The 23085-nt window shown below is 43.2% G+C and overlaps 1 protein-coding gene, 1 long non-coding RNA gene and 1 other non-coding gene across 3 annotated transcripts; 2 read left to right on the top strand and 1 right to left on the bottom strand.

Moving 5' to 3' along the window:
- The first annotated feature begins 57 nt into the window (after positions 1-57).
- LOC140713376 (uncharacterized) lies at positions 58-6052 on the top strand. The gene is made up of 2 exons (XR_012095447.1): positions 58-2618; positions 3994-6052. It is a non-coding gene; the product is annotated as an uncharacterized lncRNA (long non-coding RNA).
- On the top strand, positions 2693-2806 carry LOC119626071 (small nucleolar RNA SNORD89). Its single transcript, XR_005242264.1, has one exon. It is a non-coding gene; the product is annotated as a small nucleolar RNA SNORD89 (small nucleolar RNA).
- On the bottom strand, positions 5366-23085 carry CNOT11 (CCR4-NOT transcription complex subunit 11). Its single transcript, XM_008008205.3, has 7 exons — positions 22483-23085; positions 17667-17831; positions 13329-13481; positions 10790-10992; positions 8972-9174; positions 6511-6607; positions 5366-6428 (listed from the first exon to the last, which is right to left on the bottom strand). The coding sequence occupies exons 1-7, from the start codon at positions 22994-22996 to the stop codon at positions 6231-6233; spliced, it is 1533 nt and encodes a 510-aa protein (XP_008006396.1). The 5' UTR covers positions 22997-23085; the 3' UTR covers positions 5366-6230.

Below are 23085 nucleotides of genomic sequence, written 5' to 3'. Positions count from 1 at the left end.
CCTGACCTTGTGATCCGTTCGTCTCGGCCTCCCAAAGTGCTGGGATTACAGGCTTGAGCCACCGCGCCCGGCCCAGAGTTTAAGCAGATTTAATACCATGACCTTGGTAACCATTTCTTCTTTTTTACTTGCTTGCTGTTCTTTGGGGTCAAAGGAGCAGGCTAATGCGAAGCTTTTGGAGACCGCTAAGTGTTAGAAAGTGATTAAACGCACACTCTGCTGTTCTCACTTCCTGGAGGTAGAAGTCAGGAATATGAGGCAGTTATTTTTTAGAGTGTGGAATTGTAGTCCTGTGTTGCTTCTAGTTACTCTATATCTTTAGTTGGTAGGTAAAAAATGTTTGTTTAAAACAATTTTTAAAATTATAAATTTATTTTTATAGCCATATGTAGGGTATAAAGATTTATATGATTTTCTCAAGCTACTTAATACTTTGATTCGTGAAATGGTAAGTAAACAGTTTTACTGAAATAAACTCTACAGATAGATGCAATATGAGGAGTTATTGAAGCAGAAAATGTTTTGCTTTGCACACTGAGTGTGTTAGCAGACAGCCTCAAGTAGGTTTCCATAACAGCCACTGCCTTTGAATCTACCTTCTGTAGCTTAATATGTATAGGAAAATGTATCCTGATTCTGTAGCAAGTAGATTGTTTGCTCTTTGTCTTTTAAGAAATACTAGGGGAGGGCTGGGTGCGGTGGCTCATGCCTATAATCCCAGCACGTTGGGAGGCTGAGGCAGGTGGATCACGAGGTCAGGAGATCGAGACCATCCTGGCTAACATGGTGAAACCCCATCTCCATTAAAAATACGAAAAATTAGCTGAACGTGGTGGCACACATCTGTAGTCCCAGCTACTCAGGAGGCCGAGGCAGGAGAATCGCTTGAACCCAGGAGGCTGACATTACACCACTGCACTCCAGCCTGGGCAACAAGAGCAAAGCTCCGTCTCAAAAAAAAGAAAAGAAATACTAGGGAAAAATGTTTTAACTAGTCATTCTTCCGAGTAGCTAACGAAGCTGACTTTTGAAAAGAAGGCTGTGAGCTTTGCAGATGCTGCTGCCGCCTGGAGCCCCTTGCATCCAGCCATGGTCAACCCCATGTTTTTCAACATTGTCGTCGATGGCAAGCCCTTGGGCTGTGTCTCCTTCGAGGTAAGGGGCCTAGAAACCAAGAAGTGACTATTCACCTAATCCATAAAACTATGTTAGCAGATTGGAGCTGTTTGCAGTTCCAAAGACAGCAGAAAACCTCCGTGCTCTGAGCACTGGAAAGAAGGGATTTGGTTATACGGGTTCCTGCTTTCACAGAATTCTTCCAGGGTTTGTGTGTCAGAGTGGTGGCTTCACACGCCATACAGCATTGGTGGCAAGTCCGTCTGCAGGGAGACATTGGATGACAAGAACTTCATCCTGAAGCATACAGGTCCTGGCCTCTTGTCCATGGCAAATGCTGAACCCAGCACGAACGTTTCCCAGTTTTTTATCTGCACTGCCAAGACGGCCAAAGCTGAGTGGTTGGATGGCCAAACGTGTGGTCTTTGGCAAGGTGAAAGATGGCATGAATACTGTGAAGGTCATGGCGCACTTTGGGTCCAGGAATGGCAAGAGCAGCAATTTGCATGAAGATCACCATTGCTAACTGTGGATAACTGTAATAAATTTGACTGGTGTTTCTTTTAAAAAAAAAAAAAAAAATTCCGTGCCAGACCAAGGTAAATTGTTTTTGATCATTACAGAAGTGTGATTTCTTAATCAGCAGCTGTCAAACATAGTGTTCCTTAAAAGCTTGAACACTAAATTATAAATTGGAGAGGTTGGAATAATTATGGTCATATATTTAGAAACACAAATTTTTGTAGCAAAAAAGAAATTAGCAAGAGAAGAAAACTATTCGGTACTTTGAATGGAAAAAGTTTTCATTGATAGAAGTTTAGATGAAAACATGAGAAAGAAGTGACAGGCCAAGTGTGGTGGTTCACGCTTTTAACACCAACAATTTGGGAGGCCAAGATGGGAGGATCTCTTGAACCCAGGAATTCAAGACTAGCCTGGGCAACAAGGCAAAACTCATCTCTACTGAAAATTTAAAAAATCAGCTGGGCATGGTGGCACCCGTCTGTAGTTCCAGCTACTTGGGAAGCTGAGGTGGGAGGATCACTTGAGCCCAGGAGGTTGAGGCTGCAGTGAGCCGTGATCACACCACTGTATTCCAGCCTGAGCAAGAGTGAAATCCTGTTAAAGCGGGGGAAAAAAAAAAAAAAACAGGAAGGGACAGATATGAGAGTTTTTGCTAAAGCTTTTAAGTTAAGATGCAGAGAATTGGGGGAATGTATAATAAATCAGATTTCATTTAGTTACATTATTTACCACATGAATCACTTTCCTCCAAACAGTTGTCGTAAGAGCTATGTGTTCACGTGTAATGAAGACCAGTATTTAACTGTGGGAACCGTGGGTGGCGTGGCGAAGGAGACAGTGTCCGTGACTGTGCCGCTCTCCGCAGCCCCGTCTGCTGTCCTGTTTCCTCGGCGGCTCGGTGTCTGGACTGGCGTTCCGGGTGTCCCAGCGGAAAACTAAAGGGCCAGAGAGGTGTAAACACACACACCACTTGGCAGGTAATTTCCCCATGTGCTATCTTTTTAGGGATCCCGAACACACAGCCTTTCCCAAAAGACTGCTCCCTCCAGCTACTGAGGAATGATGACAAGAAAAGGCCGAATTGCAGTGTCTCCATCAGCAGTTTGCTCTCTCTGGGCACACAATGACAAAATTTCCTGAAGCGAACCACTAGTCTGACCTCAGTAGCAGGATTGGAAGCTTCATGCCATGGGGGAGTGGTCAAGAAAGGCATCCCAAAGAGAACTGAACTATTAAAAAAAAAAAAATAGACCTTTAGGAATAGGTGATTGTCCCATATACTGGGGATGAAATACCCAGTGTAACCAAATTCCCCAGTAAGATCGCTTAGTTTGGCAATAGTCTCTTTTGAGCACGCTGAAGTTTATTTGCTCAATGAAGGCTGAAATTATAAGTCAGTATATATGTATTACTAAGTAGAACTTGAGGTAATTATATGTTTTAGTCAAAAGCAGTTTCTGTGGGCTTAGTATAAACCCTACTTTGTGATTTGCTAAAGCACAGGATGTTGACTCAAACCAAAACTAGTTTTGTAGTTAATATATGTTGTGTTTCTGTGACTTAATAGTCAACTAGAAAAGCCACCTACGACATTCCCAGCTAATTAAGTTTTAAAATTTTTAAAAAAAATACTTGTCACCATATTTTCAGAAATGCTAACATTTGGATTACTAGTTATAAAAGTGAAATTTCTACTGTGTCATAATCAGCCACACAGCTGGAGACTTGCCCTCTTTGTACAGCAAAGTTGTGAAAAAAGTATTTGCACTACATTCATTTAAACATTAGGGAAAAAAAACCAACCCTTGCTTTTCTTTGCTGAGTTGTAGGGTTGCATTATTGGCTAGTGAGAAGCCTGGGAACACCAGGACTGTGTGTGGGTGACTACAGGTATCAGATCCAGGATTATACACGTACTCTTGGAAGTGTCTTGGGGATTTTCCTGGTAAGAACAGTGATTGCAAAAAAAAAAAGACAAGATGTAAAGTGAAATCAGTAAAACATCTTAGTAGACAGAGGGTGCTGACATTTTAACAAACGTGTAAAAAGTTCTTCCTATACATTAATTTTCCAGATACCCTTAAAATGTTTAAGGAATATCATTCAAAATACTGTTTGAGAGACATGTGACCATCATTCTCCAAGGGAAATGTGGATCATTTAGTGTGCTACTTAAAATTAGGTGCAAATGTATATGTACACTGTAAGAATAAAAATCGATACCATTTCTTTAAAGCTATCTAAAAGTTAATTATTTCTAATAGTTACATTTTAGGATCTCAAACTATTTTTCTTTTGAAATAACTGCTTTCTACCCTAAGGTGTTACTTATTGCTGTCTTCTTTTTAACAGGTGAAGATATTAAAGCTAGAAATTGGAACTAGAAAATCTAAAGAATTCAAGGCATCTTAACGTGACAGTTAACTCATTTGATTACAAAGTTCATTGCAGTTATTGAATCTTTTTTGAGTGCGGTGGTGCCATTGATGCTTACTGCAGCCTCAATCTCCCAGGCTCAAGAAATCTTCCCACCTCAGCTTCCCGAGTAGCTGGGACTACAGGTGCATGCCACGCCTTGTTATTTTATATTTTTTCAATATAAACGAGGTCTTGCGATGTCATCCAGTCTGGTCTTGAACTCCAGTGATCCTCCCACCTTAGCCTCCCAAAGTGCTGGAATTACAGGCGTGAGCCACCAAACCCAGCCACCAATTTTACTTTAGGTAAACTTTTATTTTCAAGCAGCTTTTGTTGGTGTTGCAAGTACAGATCATGACTGTAAATATAACCACTATTCTTTGTAAGCCATTTAAAATTTTAGTCTTTCAAGTAAACACCAATATTGTGGTTTTGATCCTCACTTACGAAGTCCCTATTTGAGAACCTCCCTACTAGAATTTATTCGTAACCCCAAAATCACCACATGCAGTCATTTTCAGACATGCAGAGAGCAGTGAATGAGCCAAGCTGCCTGACATGCACGTTTCTGACGGAGGCTGGAGGGGATGCCATGCCTTGTTTCCTCTCCCACTACAAACAGGTGTCCTTTCACAGTCTCTTCAGTACCATGTTCTTTGCATTTCTGCACTTTTTGTTGGCAATTTCACTATTTAAAATGGCCCCCAGGTATAGCAAAATATTGTCTACTGCTTTAAAGGCAACAAGGCTGTGATGTGCCTCATGAACTCAGTGTCTGTTACATCAGCTTCACTCAGGCATGAGTGATTGTGGTGTTGGCTGTGAGTTCAATGTTTTTTTTATGCCAGAGAATCTGTAGGTCCTGTAGGTCCTGGAACCTAAGGCTGGGTTGTTGAAACCGCCACTCCAAAAGTACTTCAGTAATAAGCTCTTCTTTTCCCAGTGCTAACGGGGACGCTCACTTTTAGGCGTAGAAAGAAATCACTTGTTGCCATTGTTTTAATTGTCTGAAGGCATTCCTCTGATAGATGGGCTTAGTTCATTATTTCCTCTAAGCAAACGTTCTTAAACATTTCTCTTATAGTGAAAAACTAAGAATTTGTTACAAATCTTTGGTAGTGCTTTCTCCAGAGTTTTAAGATTGGAACTTTTACTTACCTTAAAATCACTTGGCTTGGTTTCCTTTAACTTTTTCAAAGTGTTAGAGAGTAATTCCTGTTGAACAGATTATCTCCCTTGTAAATACACTTTGAAAATACCTCAGTAAAAGGAATTTCTCATGATTTCTTAAAATATATATCAGATAACAGCTGATAAAAAGAACTTTAATGGAAGGCACTGTTGTCCAAAAATCACATAAAGGGTAACAGCCCACATGGTACCACCCTGCTCGCCTACTTCTCAAACTCACATCCACCACCCAGACAGGAGGGTGCAGACCCCACAGGAAATTACCTCCCAGAGCACTGACTGACGTTTTTCCTTAAAACAAAAAAATAGCTGTCTCAGACTAATAACAGAACATCTTAAGAGAAAAAAAAAAACAAAAAACTATACCGGCTATTACAGCCTGGTAATAGAAGCAGCTTTCTAAGCGTTCCCAAGTTTATAAGAGGCCGAAGAAATGCATTTATTCTGTTGTCTATTAAGCCTCCACGACAAGGAGAAAGTTACAAGTAAATCCTTGGTTCATGAGGAGTTAAGAGCTTTGTGCATAAGCGGTTCAAGAACCAAACTCCTGTTTGCCTCTTGATGGTTCAGAAACATTCAGCTGCTTTCACCTCTAGGACAGTATCACAAATGTTTAAGAATTTACTCTCATTATCAACATTGGAACTTTACGAAAACTGGATTCCTGTTTCATCAGAAGCCTGTATTAATGAAAAACACATTTTGTTCTTTAGTGCTTAAAAAAAAACTCATCTATTTTTTTGGGATAGCCATTCCTCCTATGGACAGTCATCAGCAAGACACCTAAAAGACACGTTTTCCCCAGTTCTTATCAAAAATTCATCTCACGGAAAAAGTCATCCAAGAAAGCAAAACTTTGCTTTAAGTAGATAAAGTACTGTTTATATGCATTAGACCAAGCAATCCACTCAGGGTGTTTAACGGTGTAGAAACTAAATCACAGCTGAACAGTGAATGGATGGGATGGTTCTGATGAGGTATTATTTTGACATTTTGGTCTCAGAAGGTGTTTCCCCAGTATCCAATGTCTTCAACAACCGGAAAAGACCAGCAGCTTCTCGTATCCTACTGAATTCAATACAGAATGCCTGCACTTCTATAAACAAATCCTGTACATTAATAATTTTGTTACGGATCAAGGATTGGAGAAACACACACACAAGACGCACCAACCGATTCTGAAAAAGGGGAAAAAAAATAAATGTTAGTGTGCTCATTTTCCTGGCAGGCAATTATAAAATTTACAGAAATTTCTATTACCTGCATATATTTATCCTTAATTTGTTCACAAGTAGAGATGCAATTTGATATATAAAGGTGAATAAATTCAGGAGGTAGATCAACAGCTGTAGTTAGTCTGTTTCATAAAACAAAATTTGGGCCATTAATTAATTTCATTTGCTAACACTGAAAAACACTTAACCGTAAAATACAAAACTTGCTTCGGTCATCTGGTGGAATTTTCTGACATACCCAGTTCCCTAGTTTTAAATATACTTGGGCAAGTAAACCTAAGAGCCACACCTACTTACTCATAAATAACACTTTAAAAAATGTCTCCACTTACTGTACATACCGCAATTATTTTTTTGAGCCCTGTCCCTGAGTATTCTTGGTTAAATCATCAGTCATGGTCTGTTATTGGAATTTAGAGTCATAATAAAGGCCAAAGCCAGTATTTTCCAAAGGATTACATGGAATGTTTTAAGGAGAAAAACGAATGGGGTGGGAACGGGAATTCCATACTCAAAGTATGAATTTCCAAAAGATGATTAATATATGCTACCTTTTCTAAACTTACCAGACCTCAAAACTTTATTCAATAAGGCATGAGCAGGCAGTGCTCCAAGGACACTGTCATGAGCTGCTGCAGTCACTTGAGATTTGTGTGTCACCAACAAACGTATTTTCACACTTAAGGATGATGCACTATGATAGGTGTTGGGGGAAAAACAAGCAGGACCCTGTCCTTGAATTCCAAGATACTGAGCAGATAGAATCGCACTGACAAAAAGATGTAGTGATTCTGCATCTTGGACTCAGGGCCAAATGTCTGGTAGAGACAAGAACTGCTATAAGAATATGGTGAAGGAGAAGTGAACACTCAGCGTGGTCAATCCACGCTGTGCAGGCAAACCTGCACAGAACTGGGCCACTGAAAAGAGAGTCTTCACTCAGTAGGGGAAAGACTGGAACAAGGAGTGGGAGAAATGGAGCAACACGTTTTCAACAAGCAGCTGGCTAGTTTTGCCGGTGACCAAGATTAAAGTTAAAAATTAATCTGGAAACCTCACGTTTCCTCCCTCTCCTGCCCCTAAAAGAATGCATTCTCCTTCTATGCACATACTTCCACTCCCTCGGCTTCCAGCTGGGCTTTTTTCCCCCAAAAGTGGATGAAAAAAGGGCACATTCTGTAGTTCAATTTCACATAGATTTTTCAAAAAGCCCCAACTTGCAAACAGGTGTTAAAAACTATGCTGTCACTGAAGTTTAGTCTCTTGGCACTCAGAATGGATTTCCCCATATAGGAGGACCGTATAATTTATCATCCAAAGCAGGATACCACGTGAAAGGGAGCTCAGGATGCAAAGCCTCTGCCAGGACTCAGGCACACCTGAACCTCTGGCCATCTTGCACATAAACAACTGAAGCCCTCCAGCCCATCTAATTCAGTTTACCTAAAAGATATTTGTAAGGAAAATACTATAAAATGCAAACACAGTACAGCACACATCAAGAAGGGAAGATACTCTGTTTTCCTGACAGTCAAGGATGGCAGGGTCAGGAGACAGGGGGGTCAGAAAGGCTGGGAGAAGAGCACGAGGAAGCTAGGACGGCATTCCTAGGATTCTCAGCTCTTAAGGTCCATATTTTTCCACACTTACAGCTGTTAGTCACTAAGAAAAAAATATCTGTATTTGTATAGGGATAAAGAAGATAGGACTATGTACAGGGAAATGAATTTCAGTAATTGGCTGGCACAGTGGCCCACGCCTGTAATCCTTGCACTTTGGGAAGCTGAGGTGGGCAGATCACTTGAGGTCAGGAGTTTGAAACCAGCCTGACCAACATGGCAAAACCCCGTCTCTACTAAAAGTACAAAAATTAGCTGGGTGTGGTAGCACACACACCTGTAATCCCAGCTACCAGGGAGGCTAAGGCAGGAGAATTGCTGGAACCCAGGGGGTGGACGTTGTGGTGAGCTGAGACTGCACCACTGTACTCTAGCCTGGACGACAGAGTGAGACTCCCTCTCAAAAAGATAAATAAAATAAAATTTCAGCAATTTCCCCGTCTCTACTAAAAATACAAAAAACTAGCCGGGCGAGGTGGCGGGCGCCTGTAGTCCCAGCTACTCCGGAGGCTGAGGCAGGAGAACGGCGAGAACCCAGGAGGCGGAGCTTGCAGTGAGCTGAGATCCGGCCACTGCACTCCAGTCTGGGCTACAGAGCAAGACTCCGTCTCAAAAAAAAAAAAAAAAAAAAAAATTTCAGCAATTTTCATTTATGCTTCTACTAACACTAATTATGTTTGAAATCTTACCCTCAGTTCTTATTAACGCATGCTAAATTCACATGTAGTGAATGCTAAGGCTTAGATTATTTCTTTAATAGTTAATCTTACGCCAATAATATCAAGACAAAAATCTGTTACAATTTTTCCTTCCTGGCCATCTAATCTGTATCTATCCCCACACATTTGATCAAATCTAGAAACTTACCGATTTACGACTTCCATTGAATGTAAAGACATGTCCATATTGACCAGGACAGAGAAATACTCAGTGATCTGGCTTGACTGCATTAATTTCAGCAACATTTCGATAGCGACTAAAGGGTTGTTTTCCACAAGGTCAGGAAGTTTGGCTGGGGTGAGGCCAATATGGTAGACAAGTTTGGGGTCTTTTTCCAACTCACCAAGGAGCTAAATACACCAGATTTTTAAAGAGATAGAGAGAGGGAGAGAAAAAGAGGGCCTTGAGTCGATTTTTTTCCCATGTATATGAAATAAGCATTTTATACAAAAAGCTACAAAACTATCTGCATTGAACCAACTTCCTAAATTTCTTCCTTCAAACCCATGATGTCTTGACATTTCTAAATTTACATTTTAATTTTGAACGAACTAAAACGCAAACACATCTAAGACAGTTTGTAAGTATGCTAGTGATTCCTCTTCCTGGACATCCAGCCAGACTCCATACTGTCCGGTCAGATACAACACTGTCTGGTTGTAACAGTGTCAAGCCCTTTGCAGGGTTTTTTTTTTTCTGTCATCTGTTGTAACTAAAAATAATCTTAATGACCAACTAGTTCTCCCAAGAAACAGTCCTGCCCCACCCCCCCCAGGTAGAGACCAGAACTACCTGAGAAGGGCGCGGAGTGGGAAGCGGGACAGCGGACCTGCCAGTCATCAGTCTGCAGAACTTTACAGTTCAAGTGACATCCACACTTTGTAATTCAAACAGGTATCCCCAAAAGATTTTTCCCACCAAATAAGCACTTCCTCTTTAACTGTCCTATGCTGTTTTTTTTTTCCCCGTCTACTTGTATGTTCCACAGTGGACTGTGTTTTCAGGATAGTCTCGTGAGCAAAGCAAACTACAAACATTGCTATTCATTATTTCATTTTGAAAATGGTATTTTTGGTGGCAAACTTGATTGGAGAGGTCAGTATCTCCTGAAAAGTTCTAATGCAAACTGGATAAAATTCACCAACCAGTAGAAGAGTGACCTTGCCTCTCCGGAGGGGAGTCATCCAGTCCCCCGCTCGGGCAGTGGGGGCTACTTTAATCTCAAATCCACCACGACCCAGCTGTGTGATGGGGGCGGGTTCCCCTTCCCAGCCTTGTTTCCTCCCTACAGCTTGTCAGTAACTCCGCTTTCCATCAGAAGCGTTACTGTCTGCTCAAACATAACCACTGTGGAAAGTGTCCCACTGTACAGCGGTGACACCCCCACGACCCCACCTCTCCCAGGGACAAACTGATCACAAAGAAACGTCAGAACATTTCCAGCCGTCAGACTTCTTGCCCCACCACAGCAAAACTACCAAAGAGCAGAACAAAACTTCAGAGACCCAAAAACCTTTGCAACTTCCTACTGCTGCCTCATGGTGACAGGATTAGTTTACTGCTTATCACTTTCCAAAAAACAAATACTCTTGTTGGATTAAAGATAAGAAAAGGCTCACAATGGCTGAGTGCAGTGGCTCACACCTGTAATCCCAGCACTTTGGGAAGCCAAGGCTGGCAGATCACTTGAGGCCAGACCAGCCTGGCCAACAATGGCAAAACCCCATCTCTACCAAAAATACAGAAATTAGCCGGGCATGGTGGTGCATGCCTGTAGTCCCAACTGCTGGGGAGGCTGAGGCACGAGAGTCACTTGAAGCCAGGAGGCAGAGGTTGCAATGAGCCAAGATCGTGCCACCGCACTCCACCCTGGGCAACTGAGTGAGAGACTCTCAAAAACAAATTTGTTTTAATTAAAAATAAATTTTAGAAAAAGATAAGAAAATGCTTACAATCAATACACACCTGTGTTTGTTGGGGAGAGGATAAGGGGCTTTTGAAGGCTTTGGCCATTATTCGCTTGATCTCCACACCAGTGCTATTCTTAACACACATGGATTTATCCCACTGGATTGCGTGGTCAGGCTCTGTGGGGTTTAGCCAGGCCAGTTCATCCTCACAAATGTGGAGTGGAGGCGGTGGACGAATAAACTCTGGTCGAAAATGGCCTGTAATGAGAGCAGTGATAGTTGCTCCTATCAGGAAGCTAACATCTCTACACATCTCACACATTTCACTTAATAAGGTTCACAAAGATATCTCTTAATAAGGATGACGTGACTAAAACTCTTACACTTCAAAATCAGAAGCAGGAATGACACAGGAAGGCAGGGCTTCAGTCAGAATGCAAACAAGACAATGAAAGAACACTATACCAGCGTGATGCCAGAGAACAAACTATTCATTTTTGGAGAAATGAGGAAAGCCTGGCCGTGGCCTGCCCACGCTGTACTTAAGCATGACCACTCAACAGCAAAAGGGCGCGACTGCTAAACGGGTGAAGACTTTTGATGAAAAAAATGAAATACGATGTCCTCACACATCCTATTCTGAGTTACCACTATTTGTTCTGCTTTTCACTGTTCGTTCAGTCGCCACTGTGATCTGTACTAGTTTTATCTTTGCATCTTATAACTGAAGTAAATCATGTGGTGATGAAACAGCAGGAGGAAAAGTATGGTTGCCTTTTGATATTTTCAAATGAATGTGGAGACTGTCACGAGTCCCTAAATTCACAAATGCTGTATTTATTTTCAGAAAACAATGTAAGTACAAAAGGAAAATGAAGTGGTTCAACTCGACTGTTTTATAAAACAAGATTCATCCCTGAGTTACAAACCCACTGAAATAAATGCTGGCTAGGACTTCTGCTGAACCAATTTCACATCTCACATGGTTTCCACATAGGGCAGAAGTCGTTTATTCCTATCATGGATCCTAGCCCTGCCAAATGTGAGAGTCTACTGTTGAGTTTACAGAAAACATCTATTTTCTGGTTAAAAATCGTCACTTTATCTTAAACATGTCCACTGGCTCTTCTCTCACCTCACCAGGACTAGCATCTGAATCTCCCTTCAACCACTTACAAAAATACAGTTTTTACCAATTTATGAGAAGTACTACTCATGTGATAAGAGAGTTCCTGTGAGGTGGGGACATCGGGTATTTGGCTAGACCCACTTATGATGAGTGATCTGCTTTTCACATATCTTCCTGGTGACCTATGCAATTTAGAGTTGTGCCCAAGCAAATATTAAAAAGAAGCCACTACATGCCGTGGACATTTCAGTCACACTTGTGACTAGCGGAAATTTCAAATATTAAACCTCTGTATGCCAAAGATCTACTATAAACCAAATGGTACAAAGGTCACCGTGCGAATTTCAAACTCATGGTGAGACCACACTATCATCGGGTAAACATGTTCTCATTCCAAAGCAGAAAGCTTGCCTTCATAATTCAAAGCACACAGAAGCCTATAAAACAGATGCCAGGTAGAGTGGTGCATGCCTGTAATTCCAGCTACGCGGGAGTCTGAGGTAGGATCCCCTGAGCCTCAGGGGATGGAGTCTGGCAGACTTTGTAAGTGGTTGAAGGGAAATTCAGATGCTAGTCCTGGTGAGGTCAGAGAAGAGGCAGTGGAGATATTTAAGATAAAGTGACGATTTTTAACCAGAAAATAGATGTTTTCTGTAAGCTCAATAGTAGACTCTCACATTTGGCTGGGCATCACAGCAAGACTCCATCTCTTAAAGAAATCCCCAAAAAATGCAGCCAATATTATTTCAAATTCTACAAGTGTTTTCTTTGAATTAAAGTAAATTAGGAGCTTATAAGAAAAACTTTAAAATGGAAAAGGAAATGATAGTGGTAAGATTACTTAAGAGGTATGAAACAAAAAGATAATGAGCTGCTACAAAAAGGCTCATTTCAGTAAAATCAGAATCTGTAATTTTTTTTTTATTTTTTTTTTTTTCTTTTTGAAACACTCTCTCACTCTGTCCCCCAGGCTGGAGTGCTGTGGTGCAATCTTGGCTCACTGCAACCTCTGCCTCCCAGGTTCGAGCAATTCTCTTGCCTCAGCCTCCTGAGTAGCTGGGACTACAGGCGCACCCAGCTACACTTGGCTAATTTTTGTATTTTTAGTAAAGACGGGGTTTCACCATGTTGGCCAGGCTGGTGTCAAACTCTTGACCTCAAGTGATCCACCGCCTCGGCCTCCCAAATGCTGGGATTACAGGTGTGAGCCACCGCACCCGGCCTGGATCTTTAGGTATGCATAGGATAGACGTGCAACCAACAACTTGGCATGCGCTTTTCTTACAGAAGAAACTAATTGTCACTGAACATCTCTACTATGTTCTAGATACTACACTAGAAAGGTTCACACTAAATTACAATTTAAGTCATAACAAAAATAAGATGATGTCTCAAAAAACTGAAAAGTCCTAGAGGATGCTGACAGAATAAAACCAACAGTATAAATTAATTTACATATACCTACTTTCAATAGGTGGCTTTGGTCCGCTGACTAAAGCTTCTGTGATCTGAGAGGCAACTGAGCTGTCAAATCCAGAATTAGAAGAATCCGGGTCTGGGTCGCTGAGAATACTGGGGAAGCTCGCTTTGCTTTGTGTTGGCAGTTCAGATTGGCGTTCTGGAAAAGGTTAAAATAGGAGATGCTTTAAAATTATGGACATCATGAGGAAAGTGAAAAGACAAGCTACCGACTGAGGTAAGCTATCTGTAACACAGAAAAACAGATTCACAGAGAGAGAGAAAGAGTATGTGTGTGTGTCTGTACGTACAGCAGGTCCTCACTTAACGTCGTTGAAAGATTCTTGGCATCTGCAACTAAGTGAAAGGACATATAACAATTATTTTCATCAATGTTATAATAAAACAATGTTGATGAAACAGTGTTATTCAAGGACCTGATCTACATCACTTCACTTAAATCCGCAGTTTCCAACAACCTGTCAGTGATGTTGAGGACTTACAGTACATAAATTTTTAAACTAATTGAAAAAAAAAAACCCAACAGGAAAAAGTGAACTAATAACTTTAATAAGGATTTTATTTAAAAAGCTTGAATGGCCAAAAAAATCTGAAAAGATGTTTAATCCCATTAGGAACTAGGGAAAATCCAGTTAAAACACAAGATACTATAACATACCCACCAGACTGGCAAAAATGTATAAACTTGACATTATCAAATGCGGAAGAGGATGTAAGGTAACTTGCACACTGTTACAGGAATGAAAAATGGCACAGCAACTTTGGAAAACAATTTGACGTTTCCTTATAAAGTTTTACACATGCATCTCTTTCCATCTAGGAGACACACTTTCACACACACCCCAGAATAAGGTGCAAGAATGTTCACAGCAGTATTATGTCCATCAGTGGCAGAATGGATACAGAACTTGGTATTCCACAGTGTGAAGGTACCACAGCAGCAATGAAGAGCAGCCACTGCAGTTACATGCCATCAGCATGGACTCATCTCTCACCCCCCAACAGAAGAAAAGCACAAAAGAAGAAATGCAGTACAATTCCACATATATCAGGTTCAAGGGCATGCAACATGAAACTATAGGCAGGCACAGGAGGGAAGCAAATTCAGGGTGATTATCATAAAAATCAGGTTAGTGATGAGGCAGCCACCTGGAGAAACACACAGGGAGCCTCTTGGCCCTGAAAATATTCTCTTAACTTGGATGGCAGGTTGCTCCAGGTTCACTTAATTATAATTCCTTTAAAAAGTGAATGCATGTTTTATTTCAGATTGTATAATTTTAAAAACACCTGGCTAAATTCCTGAGTAAAGAACTATACAAATCAGTAAAAGACCATCGACCCAATGGAAAAATGGCCAGACATATGAAAAGATGCCTTAGACAGAGCATCTTTTCTCATTCATTTATTAAGAGAAATACTCACTAAAATTATCCTGTAATGTCATTTTAAAAAATATCAGATTGTTGAAGTACAAAAAGTTAGATAACATACTATCAACCAAAATGTAAAAACTGGCCAGTTGCATGGTAAACTAGTGATCGGTGTTTGTCAGGAATAAATCATAAAGAAAAACAAAACCTCTGAAATGAATACTGTCATTGTTGGGGTAAAACTTCACCCCCTGTAGTCACTTATGTTTAACTTGTCTGCTTGTTTTTTTAAAGTTAAGAAAACACAAACTGCATCATCCAAAAATACACCTTTGGTCCACGGATGCCACTGTAAGACACCTGAATTTTAGGCCTCCAGAGAGACGGTCTGGGTGGCTAGCTCCCGAGTGGAGAGGCATGCTTGCTTTTTCTTTACACTTGTGAAGAGGAATGGATTTGGACATCTGCCAGCTGGGGAGAGAATGGCAAGCAGCAAGCTTAGCCACTCGGACAGACTTCTCAGCCCTTACTCTAGGCGTGTGATCCTTCCTCCACGTGATATACTTCACAAGTTTCTCATGTCTGGCTCAAGACATCCGAAGTTAAAAGGAAGGTGAGATGTGATTCTCACTTTATGATGATAAATAAATACTATTTAAATACTATAAATATTATTATAAATACTAAGCTAGAACCTTCAGAATATATCACTTCTGTATCCAGTTTTCAAAGTATCTTCGGTGTTTGTCAGGAATAAATAAAAATAATCATTTTATTTCTATTAAATTATATCTGGCACTACTGGCTAATAAGTACTTTTGTACTTATTAGTACAACCTTAAAAAGTCTTAAAAAGATTTCTTTTGGTTTCAGAAAATAACTTTTGTTACATTGTTCTTGTCTCTGCTTTTCTGACAGGGTCTCACTCTGTTGCCCAGGCTGGAGTGCAGTGGTGCAATCACAGCTCAGTGCAGCCTTGACCTCCCAGGATCAAGCGATCCTCTCATGTCAGCCTCCCAGGTAGCTGGGACCACAGATACACACACCACCACACCCAACTAATTTTTTTTTAATTACTTTTGTAGAGACAGGGTCCCCCTATGTTGCCCAGGCTGGTTTTAAACTCCTGGGCTCAAGTGACTCTCATGCCTCGGCCTCCCAAACTGCTGGGATTACAGGTATGCACCACTGTGCCTGGCCCCATTGTTGTATTGTTAATACCCAATAGTTTAAAGGTTAACAATGTTCCAAAGGAAAAGCTGTTTATTGCAACATGTCACCTTATATCAGAAGCCAAATGTCACAGGTCTATGAAGTCTAAGAGGATGATGGGGCATTGTCAAAATTAATACTTCAGCTTACTTAATTACACACTCAAGCATTCACAAACCCAGCTACATACTACAATTTCCCTATTGAGTTGCTCTCAAGTGACAAAATGAACGCTTACAGCAGGCAAGCCCAAAGTGCCTCCTCTATTCCTTCAGAACTCAGAGACTCTCTCTCTCGCCACCAGTTCTCCTTCTCCTATAATTTTCTGTCAGAACACACTGTTTATTTCAAGAGCACTCATTCATTTGCTTACATGTTTAACACAATGTGCCAGAACAATCCTGAACGAGAACAAAGTTGAAAGTTTCATACTTCCCAATTTCAAAACTTAGTACAAAGCTACAGTAATCAAAACAGTGTGGTATTGGCAGAAAGACAGACATATAGACAAATAGAATGGAACAGAAAGCCCAGAAATAAATCCTTGCATATATGGGCAAATGATTTTCAACAAGGATGCCAAGAGTACGTTGGGTTTGGCTATTGAGGGTCCCTTGAGACAGGTCTCACACTGTCATGCAGGCTGGAGTGCAGTGGCGCAATCACAGCTCACTGCAATCTCCCAGGCTCAAGTGATCTCCCACTTAGGCGTTCCAAGTAGTTGAGACCACAGGCATGCACCACCACGCCCATCTAAGTTTTTAATTATTTGTAGAGACAAAGTCTCCCTATGTTGCCCAGGCTAGTCTTGAACTCCTGCCCTCAAATGATCCTCCCACCTCAGCCTCTCCCAAAGACTACAGGCATGAGCTACTACGCCAGCCTTTCTTCAGTTCAAAAATGGATTTTTCCTTTTTTTTGAGACAGAGTCTCGCTCTGTCACCCAGGCTGAAGTGCAGTGGTGCAATCTCAGCTCACTGCAACCTCTGCCTCCCAGGTTCAAGTGATTCTTGTGCCTCAGCCTCCCAATTACAGGTGTGAGCCACTGTGACTGGCCGGATTTTTCTATTTCTGCAAAAAACACTATTGGAATTTTGACAGGAATTGCACCAAATCTGCTGATTGTTTTGGATAGTATTGACATTTTAACAACTATTAAGTCTTCCAATCAGAACTTAAAAAAAACACATTTTCATCCAGCTTTCTTCTAAATCAGGAAAAGCAATCAATTCAAGTGAAAACTACAAATGAATTTACAAGCTATTAGCATCCAAAAATAAAGATTTCCATTTATTTATTTATTTAGAGATGGAGTCTTGCTGTAGCCTAGGCTGGAGTGCAGTGGTGCGTTCTTGGCTCACTGCAACCTCCACCTCCCAGGTTCAAGCTATTCTCCTGCCTCAGCCTCCCGAGGAGCTGGGATTACAGGTGTGCACCACCATACCCAGCTAATTTTTTGTATATTTAGTAGAGACAGGGTTTCACCATGCTGGCCAGGCTAGTCTCGAACTCCTGACCTCAAATGATCCGCCCGCTTCGGTCTCCCAAAGTGCTGGGATTACAGGTGTGAGCCACCGTGCCCAGCCAAGACTTCCATTTAAGATCCAGTACTAAAACTACTTTTTAAAACGGATATTAACCTTTTAGCAGTTACAAAAACCATCATTTTAGTAGAGTCCTCAACAAGAGAGTCCTAATATTACCACACAGGAATGCCCAAACCATTGATTCCTCCTTACCGGCCAAGGCTAACTGAAGCCCACTAATGTCCACAGACTGGCCCATGTTTCCAACGTCCATCAGCGCAATCTGGCGAGGCGTCTTTTTGAAGAGTTCCCGCGGGGGTGCCAGCATCAGCTGGGAAAGAAAAAACTTTTCTGGTGGAGTTATAGGAGGTAAAAATCCTGCAAACAAAAATGTATAACAATTTCTCCAATGGTTACTTTTAAAAATCAACTTGAATCTGGTAAAATCAGTACTTGCTACTTGCCACTTCAAGCCATATATTTTTAAGAACTAAATTATAATTAAGTTTCAGTCAACCAAATATATACATTTATGAACTATGTAATTAAATACGTCATTTGAAATTCAATGATCTGTGGCCCTACCAATGAAACTTAAGGTTTTTGTACCTGTTAATTTTAAAGAGTTAAAGGAAGATGAAAAAAACACGAAACGTGGCTTAGCAGTGAAAGACAGGTTTTCTTTAGTTAAAATATCGGCCAGGAGTGCCTCTCAGGTTTTCACTAAAGAAAATCTGTCTTTGACTGCCATGCTGCGTTTCATGGTTTTTTCTTTTTTTTTTTTTCTTTTTTGTGATGAAGTCTCACTCTTATCCCCCAGGCTGGAGTGCAGCAGCATGATCTCGGCTCACTGCAACCTCTGGCTTCAAGTGATTCTTCTGCCTCAGCCTCCCAAGTAGCTGGGAGTACAGGCACCTGCCACCACGCCCAGCTAATTTTTGTATTTTTAGTAGAGACATGGTTTCACCATGTTGGCCAGGCTGGGCTCGAACTCCTGACCTCAGGTGATCCACCTGCCTTGGCTTCCCAAAGTGCTGGGATTACAGGCGTGAGTCACCGCACCCCACCTGGTGTTTATTTCCTCTTTACCTCTTACATTAATAACTTTTTTTTTTTTTTGAGATGGAGTCTCGCTCTGTCACCCAGGCTGGAGTACAGTGGTGTGATCTCGGCTCACTGCAAGCTTCGCCTCCCGGGTTCACGCCCTTCTCCTGCCTCAGCCTCCCGAGTAGCTGGGACTGAAGGCGCCCGCCACCATACCCAGCTCATTTTTTGTATTTTTAAGTAGACACAGGGTTTCACTGTGTTAGCCAGGATGGTCTCGATTTGCTGACCTCGTGATCCGCCCGCCTCGGCCTCCCAAAGTGCTGGGATTACAGGTGTGAGCCACTGCGCCTGGCTCAATCTTCATTTTCTAAAGTGCCTCAATTCCTGCAAAGGCTAAAGCTTATATATGCAAACAAAAACAGACAACACTATAGTGCTCAGACATGCTTTTCTTTCTTCTCTGTTTCCACTGCGTAAAGTGGAATAAATAGAAGAGCAACCAGTAGCAATCCAAATACACTACCTGATTCAACACAAAATGCAGTTTACAAATTCCTGCAAGGCTGAATGTTCCTTCCCTTTTGTCCCACGTTCGATTGCTCATCAAGCCTCATCTCTCCCACTGCAGCAATGTCAACAGGCTGCATTCCCTCAGCTCTAGTCCCCACTCCTCTCTTGCCTGGAGTACTCTTGCCCCCCTCTACTGACATCCCCAGCTCCCAGTTTTGACCCCTGCCCACTCACCACCCATGGTCCACACTTCCTCTTACCATTTAGTTATATCTCTAGAGTCCAGCTCTGATCACATTACTTAACCTGTTTACACAGAATTAAACCCAGATTGTTATACCATTACAAGACCCTTCATAATATGGTCCCAACGCACCTTCCTAATCTCACTTCTTGACCTTCTGTCCCATCCATGTACCCTACACCCCAGTTGCACAAAATCCCTCAACCTCTACACCCAGTTCCTGTTTTTGCTTTGAGGCAGTCTCACTCTGTCGCCCAGGCTGGAGTGCAGCGGTGCGATCTCAGCTCATGGCAGCCTCCGACTCCCAGGTGCAAGCAATTCTCCTGCCTCAGACTCCTGAGTAGCTGGGATTACAAGAGTGCACCATCATGCTCGGCTGATTTTTGTATCTTTGGTAGAGATGGTGTTTCATCATGTTGGCCAGGCTGGTTTTGAACTCCTGGCCTCAAGTGATCTGCCTGCCTCGGCCTCCCGAAGTGCTGGGATTGCAGGCATGAGCCACTGCACACGGCTTTACACCCAGTTCTTTAATAATACCTGGCAGAGTCACTCCTGCCCTCCCACCCGTATCTCTAATCAATATCCAGCAAAAGTATCACTCCTTCTGAGAATCTCTCTGGCTCCACGGATTGTCGTTCCTTCCTCTGTACTACCCACCATTACACAATCGCAGTCCTGCCTCTGTTCAGTCATCTGAAAAGCATTCTGAAGACATACCCACTAAATGTCTTACCCTAAACAGAAAATATCAGCAGCTCTGGGAGTGGGATGTTGGCACTGATATTTTCTCTTCTATGTTACCTACACACCATCCCTACCTACTTTAATAATGGTAATAAATAGGCCGGGCGCGGTGGCTCAACCCTGTAATCCCAGCACTCTGGGAGGCCGAGGCGGGCGGATCACAAGGTCAGGAGATCGAGACCATCCTGGCTAACATGGTGAAACCCCGTCTCTACTAAAAAAATACAAAAAACTAGCCGGGCAAGGTGGCGGGCGCCTGTAGTCCCAGCTATTCGGGAGGCTGAGGCAGGAGAATGGCCTAAACCCGGGAGGCGGAGCTTGCAGTGAGCTGAGATCCGGCCACTGCACTTCAGCCCGGGCGACAGAGCGAGACTCCGTCTCAAAAAAAAAAAAAAAAAAAAAGGGTAATAATAGTGGGTAACACTCACAGGTACTTTTATTCTTTGTAACAACTCTACCAGCTGGCAATTGTTACTATTTGCATTTTACAGATGAGGAACCTGAGGCACAAAACGGTTAAATATAATCCATCCATGGATTCTTTCTCTGGCAACTGCCATCCCACCCATGGCAAATCTGTGTGTACAATGCAGTCGACGGACTAGGTGTGGGTTTAGATTCACTGTATATGAGAATGACATTATATAAGTCACAGTCCCTTTGCCTCACTTGTTCTTCAGAATTCAAAGGGCCCTCTGACCTAAATCCCAGTGTCCCAATCCTCTAATACCAGCACCCCAGGGTGGTGGTTGTCTCTGTGTGTTTGTGTGTTTGTTTAGAAGCAGGGTCTCGCTGTCACCCTAACTCACTGCAGCCTCAAACTCCTAGGCTCAAGTGATCCTTCTGCCTCAAACTCCTGAGCAGCTGGGACTACAGGTGTGAGCCACCCCATGCCCAACAATTTTTATTTTTTGTAGACAGGGTCTTACTATGTTGCCCAGCATGGTTTCAAACTCCTGGCCTCAAGCAATTCCCACCCCCCAACCTCCACCACTTCGGCCTCCAGAAGCGCTGGTATTACAGGCGTGAGCCACCTCACCAGGCCTAGGTGGTGGGTTTTGACCACAAACCTGTGTTACATTCACTTTCTGGGCAGTCACAAGCTTCTTAAAAGCAGGTTAAGTACCTGTACCCTAAGGGCATCTCAGCCAATACAAAACGTTGCCCTTCTTAGATAAGGGCACTACAGGACACCAATCAGAGATCCTGATGGGGTGCCAGGCAGGAACGCTAACTAGAAATGCGGCCCTCCTGTACCATAAAAACAAACTCCTGGTGTTACCTCAAAATCTGCTGCCTTAGCCTTGACTCACTGTATAGCAGGCCCTACCTATGCTGGCTAAGGAATGTAAGATCAAGCTGTTACCTATCTCTAGCTATGTGCTTCCTCCACTACACTGGTCCCTAAATCCTTCAGGTCCCCTTGTCACCATGCCATTTTTCTTGTTTTCTGACTGCAAGTCTTCTCCCAAAGCAAATCCACATAAAGCATCCCCTGTTTGAGCTTAAAAACAAAAAAATGCACCCTCGCATCCAACCTACTAGTTTGATCTCACCAATGCCACACGATGGTAAATATATTTTACATAATTTATACCATGAATGCACTTTACATAATGTTCAGTAAGTCATGTGTTTCCAATCGCGAGATCATCAATTTGTGACTTTCTATCCTCCACCCCCATCCCTAACAGGCTAAGGCAGGCGGCTGCAAAGTCTTTAATGGTGTTTCACGTGTATTTCCGCCCACAACTTCTTCAGCTTCTTTTTTTTTTTTTTTTTTTTTTGAGACGGAGTCTCGCTCTGTCGCCCAGGCTGGAGTGCAATGGCCGGATCTCAGCTCACTGCAAGCTCCGCCTCCCGGGTTTACGCCATTCTCCTGCCTCAGCCTCCTAAGTGACTGGGACTACAGGCGCCCGCCACCACGCCCGGCTAATTTTTTGTATTTTTTAGTAGAGACAGGGTTTCACCGTGTTAGCCAGGTTGGTCTCGATCTCCTGACCTCGTGATCCGCCCGTCTCAGCCTCCCAAAGTGCTGGGATTACAGGCTTGAGCCACCGCGCCCGGCCCTTCTTCAGCTTCTTAATACTGACTTCTACGTACTCCTTTGAGACTAAAAACCGGGGACAGATCTAGTTTTATCATTGGTTTTAACTTCACACACCACAGACGGGCTTTCGAAGAACGAACCGTATTTGAGACACTAAACATGTCAAGACCTACACTGAGCTCTATGATGTGATGGGGTGTATAGAGAAATTATTTTCGGTGCCACGAACTTGCAATTAAGCTACCACCTCTCCATTCTTTAGAGTTAAGGCGGGGAGGGAGTGAGGGGCGTGGGAACGCAGAGGGAGGCGGAAAAAGAGGATTATCAGTTCACAGGGATAGTTAATTTCCCTTTCAGGTGAGTTCCCAGCAGCGCAGGTGGAAAGCTGCGGAATCTAACGCTATCCACACGGCACAGCTGGCTTCAGCAGGTACCTGAGAGCGGAGGGCGGTCGGGCTCCTGCCCGCCGCGGGCGGGCGGCGCGGGGTTGAGCAGGTGCGCGAAGCTGGCGGCGAAGGGGTTTGCGGCCAGCGGCTCGGTGCGGTACATCTCCCAGAGCAGGTAGAGCGCCGTGAGACGCTGCGCCGCGCTGGGCAGCAGGTCCGGCTGCTGGAGCAGCATGACGAGCACCGAACCCAGGCGGAAGTGGTCGGCCTTGCTGAAGTAGTGATGGAAGGCAGTGGACAGGCCCTCGAAGGTGCTGCCGCCGCCCGCCTCCTCCGAGATGATGCTGAGCAGGCTCGAGAGCTCCTTCGGGGTCAAACTCATCCTGCCCGCGGGGCCCCCCGGGCCTCCGCTCCCGGACCCGGGGCCGTTTGCTCCGCCTCTGCCACCGCCCGAGCCCCCGAAGCCGCTCCTGGACGCCGACCCTGCCGCTTCCCGGGACACTCTTTGCTCCGCGGCGGTGAGAAGCCGGCAAGACGCCGCGCTCGCCCCTCCGCCGGGCATCAACCTCGCTCCCCTTCCCCTCTTCCCGGCCCGAGGGGCCCTGGCGCCGGCTCGCTCCGTACCCGCGGCCGTAAAGCGCGCTGTTACAC

This window comes from Chlorocebus sabaeus, chromosome 14, assembly GCF_047675955.1.
Source record: "Chlorocebus sabaeus isolate Y175 chromosome 14, mChlSab1.0.hap1, whole genome shotgun sequence".
Taxonomy (NCBI): Eukaryota; Metazoa; Chordata; class Mammalia; order Primates; family Cercopithecidae; genus Chlorocebus; species Chlorocebus sabaeus.
Note: the sequence above shows the minus strand (reverse complement) of the source record. Positions and strands in the feature narration are given on the sequence as shown.

Bases quoted from the DNA above. Each gene is read 5' to 3' on its own strand.
- CNOT11 (XM_008008205.3), bottom strand. From the start codon at position 22,996: ATGCCCGGCGGAGGGGCGAGCGCGGCGTCTTGCCGGCTTCTCACCGCC. The intron at 17,832-22,482 runs GTACCTGCTGAA...TTTTGTTTGCAG, and splicing joins CGACCGCCCTCCGCTCTCAG to GATTTTTACCTCCTATAACT. The intron at 6,608-8,971 runs GTAAGTTTCTAG...TTTATGAAACAG, and splicing joins TCAATGGAAGTCGTAAATCG to ACTAACTACAGCTGTTGATC.